The following is a 4,752-nucleotide window of genomic DNA, read 5'->3' on the forward strand; positions in this document are numbered from 1 at the left end:
CTCCAGGGATGACCTGCTCCTTCTGTAGATTAAACCAGTTCATTCTAAATGTAATGAAAACACAATGATTCTAATTTTCAAGTGATTATACACAAATGAAAACATACCTATGATTATTATACTCCATTTTTGCCAATAGATCTTCCTAAATGTTACACACTGGACCTTTATGCAAGGCACATACTGTAAAACTGGCACCAAATAAATGGTTATGGATCAACACTTAAACCAGTTATGTCCTACACACGCTTTGTCTGCAGTTACTTGTACCACATAATAATGAGACAAGTGAAGATAGTGACAGTTAAATGAAGATTTACTACCCACCCTTTGGTAAAGCAGACAGACCTCCTGCATGTGGGCTGAACAATATCCAAGAGCAGAGCATATCGCAGCAGTGTTTTAGGAGGAAGGAGATAATGTTCCAAGATTACTTGCATCTGTGGTTCCAGGAAATCTTGGATCTGCCTGACAGACAGATCATGGTTCTGATTTATCTTCCTTTGGGCATCCATTGTTGTCTCTAGTTTATACAGGACAGGACCCCCTGGCATTTCCTCTTCTGGCTGGCAGGTACCTGGATGGGGAGGACCCAGGGCTGTTGGCAGCTCAGCAGAATCACTCTCAGCAGGATGTGGGATGGCATCTAAAATCTAATAATTTATTAATAATATTAGCCTAGAGGCAGAGGCAGATTTCTCAAGACCTGGAAAAATATGCCAAAACTGTCTCTGTACCAATAGAGATAAATAAGAAAACACAGTTCTGCTTGAAAGAATTACAATTGTATATTTAAATAGAACCAGCATATCTATATATTCTATATTGTGTATGTTTATCAATTCCATATAGTTCTTTTGAGGAAATTAATTGTGTAGTGACTAAATAAAGAGATTTGGTACTTTTGTAGGGGCAAAAGTTAGTGAACCCTGAGCTGCATTGCTTAAAATGAACGGGGCATCACTGATTGAAACAGGCTGCCCAGTTTGACCAAAGTAAACCCATACAGGTCAATCGTGCTGAGAGCAGGGCTACACAATTAATCACACTATCATCAAAGTCCAAATATGGTGCAATATGCAAATCGTAGAATCAGCTGTTTTAATAAAGATAAAATATGTGACAAATGTGTGTATAATGAAGTACTGTAGTGCTGTCCTGGCTTACACATTTTGTTTTCGAGATATGAGTAAAGATAAATTTATATTTGGTAGACCCCAAAGATTTTCACATCATAATTCTAATATTCATTTCAATGCAAATAAAAATTTGTGATGCAAAAATGATCAAACCCACAGTAATTGTAAATCATACCGCAGTGGCAATATCTGTCAAAATAGGGTAATTCTGTTTAGCTGGAATGGAAATAGACTTTTCTATGTGGATTTCACACTAATATGACTGCCAAGGTATTAGAAGGATGCTTTCTAAAACAAATAACTTTATTAAAGAATATTAATTATTCTTTAATTAAAGAATAATTAATATTCTTTAATGTGTTTAAATAATTTCAACACATTCTAGTTAACATTGCTGAGAGCTGCCTCTTCTCTCTTTGTGCTGCACAGTATTGTAAATCACAGCGCACTCTGCTGGATAAACTTTGCAGTGACACAAATATATTTTTCTGCATTACATATCGGATAACATATAACATATAATGCCAATATAAATATGATACCAATATGTTGGTCTGGCTCTTGTGCTTGGTGGATCCCCATACAGCACAGGCTGCCAAGGTGGAATTTAAGGGACTGGGTACAAGGACAAGACCATGCAAAAGAAACATAGACCAATATGCTGCCCACAGCCCATGTGTCAACAAAGCCAGACCTTCAGTTATAGGAACAAACTATCTGAAGCTACACAAATCACAAAGTCTTGCAGTTTTGACCCCATTAGCAAATCATTTTTTCCACAGAAAGAGCACTTTGGCTTTTTCCTATTAAAAAAATGCATCATGACATTTCTTTTTTTTTTTTATTATTATTTCATGATACCAGAATAACTCAAATCTTACCTTAAAACTTGTCAGGGTGCTTGAGTTTTCTGTTGAAATCTTAGCAATCAGGAAATAACGCAGTCTTGAATTTGGGATTCCAACCTGGATTTATGAATATAACAATGACAAAAACAAATCAGTACTGTTCCACAGTACAGATGTATTTATGAAGTAAGTTATACAGTGTGCCTTTCTTACACTTGTGGGTGAGACCATGATCTCCTGGAAAGTGTATCCACATTCCATCAGTGTTTTCACCAAACGTTCCCTGGGCAGGAGAAGCATAATATGAGGACAAATAAATTATGAATGATAACAAATCATCGCTGAGAAAAGGGAAGGCCTAAGAGAGTTGTTTTCCATTTTAAATTAGGAAAGACATTTATGTACTGAATATATTGAAGACAGAGAGACTCAGTACAAGATTCTTCACAAGCTGCACATCAACCGTTACCTCGCACAAAATAAATAGTTCCCTTTCAACTCTGATTCTGATAGGGGGATTTATTTCCATTGCTTCTCGGAGTGGAAACTAATTTCCAGATTCTGGAAAAGTCTAACTGAGCAAAGATGCAGATGATTTGAGAGATAAAATAAAATGATGGAAGAAGTTTTACTCCAGGTCATGCTGTTTTTGAGATAATTGCAAAGATGTAAACTTGATTATTACACTGCCACCTTCAGATCAATGAGTGAATGAATCTTTGGTTTTTGCCGTATGAACACTTTTAGTAGAGAACAGAAGACGCAGACAAAGAAGACACAGAAGATTCCAGCAGCTTTTCTGCTTGCACCGCTAATTAACATACTTGTTTGATGTGTTCTGCTGTATAGTAAGTATACTTTACGACTGGAAAGGAGTAAAAACTGGTGCCTCTGCTCATGTTTTGACATTTTCCATAAGTATGATTATTTTGGGTACAGATATAGGGCTAATCATGTTAGATATAACTCTCATCAATATACCACATTAATCCTGTGTTAACCATCAAACCAGAGTAGCAAAAAATATAAGCTAGTTATGAGACAGAAACCACTACGTTCCAAAAATAAACAGATCACTACATGTATTAATATTTCATAATGCACATGGTTTTCAAATCCATGCATGGAAATGGTAAAACCAGTCTATTAGACAGCGGATTCAGAGAATGATCAAGCGACTGACATTGTATTTATCTCTGATTTGTTGGTAGGACATTTAAAGAAATCTATCCATCACTGACAGGGTGACCTATCAGACCTTGTGGTGTATCCTTGCTGTCTCCATCGTTACCTTGCAGAGGAGGTCTCAAAGCCTTTCACATTCTCCAGCAGGATGAAGCGGGGCAGCTTGCACAGCCTGGTCACACATCATCATATATAATTTGGGAAAAAAGGATAAGAGAGTTCACTGACCATGCCAACATATCCATCCTCAGGCCACGTTTAAACCACAGTCTTCAGGATTTTGATAAAAAATGTTTTTCCAAACATTGCAATGTTATCTGCTATATTTGGTTGAATGAAATCTTTTACACAGGTTCCAAAAAGAGTTTTGGTCTATAGTTTTTTCGATTGTTCCGATCAATTGATCATCTGTGTATTTAGCATTCATTTTCTTGACATTGTTTAAGGCTTGTGTGGTTTTCATGGCATGAGGCTTTGTTTTCAGGGTCATTGTGTTTCTTGTTTTCTGAGAAAGGAACATTCATTGTCAAACCATTGTTCTTTTGCTTGTTTTTTGATTGATTTGGAGTTTGGTTTCTCATCTTGGACTCTTAAACCAGTTTACAACGACTGATTCCTCTATTTTTTTCTCCTATTTTTTCAGTAGTAGTGTGATATGGTTGTGTTGACATTGGGCTGTTGTTGTAAACTGTGAATGCATTTATGTTTTCTGGATAACACATCCGTGGATGCAAATTCCTCTGTTTTTCTAAAAGTATTCCAGACTGACAATACTTAAATTGCTTGTTCCGAGGTACATCTGTATCTCATCTACTTCGACAATGAGAAACACCACACATTAAATGACTATAGCGATCTCAAGAGTTGGCAGTAATTTTGCTGCCAACAAGTCAATATATCATATATCGATCATATATCTGCGAAGAGAGAGGAAGAGAGACGAGAGAGGAGACGATAGAGAGAAGAGAGGAGGGAAGGAGGGAGAGAGAGGAGGAGGGGGAAGGGAGGGGAGAGAGAGAAGAGGATAAGATACTATCTCTTAGTAGATTGTACCATTGTAATTCTTTAAAATGTTTTCAACCTGACTAAATCTCTACTAAGTATTTCATATTCACTGATTCAACTACAACAAAACTGGACTGTAACAACAGTAAGATAAAGTAAGAGCGGATTTACATTTCATTGTAATGGATAGCAACCCTGTGGTTGTAGAAGAAGTAACTTAACCTTGATATGAAGCTCGTGATATTTTTAAAATACAATAATCAAAATAATTGGATACGATAACTAATCATATCACAATGTTATAACACAACATTTAGACATAGATTCGAGGGGGGTAAGTTAGCTACATACGCTCCTGGCAATCAAACCCTATCTTAAAATGGAGCTGTCCCTGGAGGTTACTGGTGAGCTTTAACAAACTGACAGGAGAAGCAGAACAACTGTTCATAGATCAGACCTGTTTGCCTGGATTGTTTATGTCAAAGACCTTGGACGGTCAAATACAGAATGATGTTTCCTTCTCAGGAAACACGCTCCTTCTGGCTAGCAAAGTAGCCAGATATTACGAGAGCACG

General features: G+C 36.8%; 1 protein-coding gene across 1 annotated transcript; it reads right to left on the reverse strand.

Moving 5' to 3' along the window:
• Positions 1-6: 6 nt before the first annotated feature.
• trdmt1 (tRNA aspartic acid methyltransferase 1) lies at positions 7-3,770 on the reverse strand. Its single transcript, XM_035674371.1, has 4 exons — positions 3,279-3,770; positions 2,201-2,270; positions 2,021-2,104; positions 7-653 (listed from the first exon to the last, which is right to left on the reverse strand). Exons 2-4 carry the CDS (start codon positions 2,246-2,248, stop codon positions 261-263), a joined length of 525 nt encoding a protein of 174 aa, XP_035530264.1. The 5' UTR covers positions 2,249-2,270; positions 3,279-3,770; the 3' UTR covers positions 7-260.
• Positions 3,771-4,752: the final 982 nt, after the last annotated feature.

Source organism: Morone saxatilis, unplaced genomic scaffold (genome assembly GCF_004916995.1).
Source record: "Morone saxatilis isolate NCDOM2014 unplaced genomic scaffold, NCSU_SB_2.0 Contig0, whole genome shotgun sequence".
In the NCBI taxonomy this organism is placed as follows: Eukaryota; Metazoa; Chordata; class Actinopteri; family Moronidae; genus Morone; species Morone saxatilis.

Bases quoted from the DNA above. Each gene is read 5' to 3' on its own strand.
- trdmt1 (XM_035674371.1), bottom strand. From the start codon at position 2,248: ATGGAATGTGGATACACTTTCCAGGAGATCATGGTCTCACCCACAAGT. The intron at 2,105-2,200 runs GTAAGAAAGGCA...TCATAAATCCAG, and splicing joins TCATGGTCTCACCCACAAGT to GTTGGAATCCCAAATTCAAG. The intron at 654-2,020 runs GTAAGATTTGAG...ATAAATTATTAG, and splicing joins GCACCCTGACAAGTTTTAAG to ATTTTAGATGCCATCCCACA.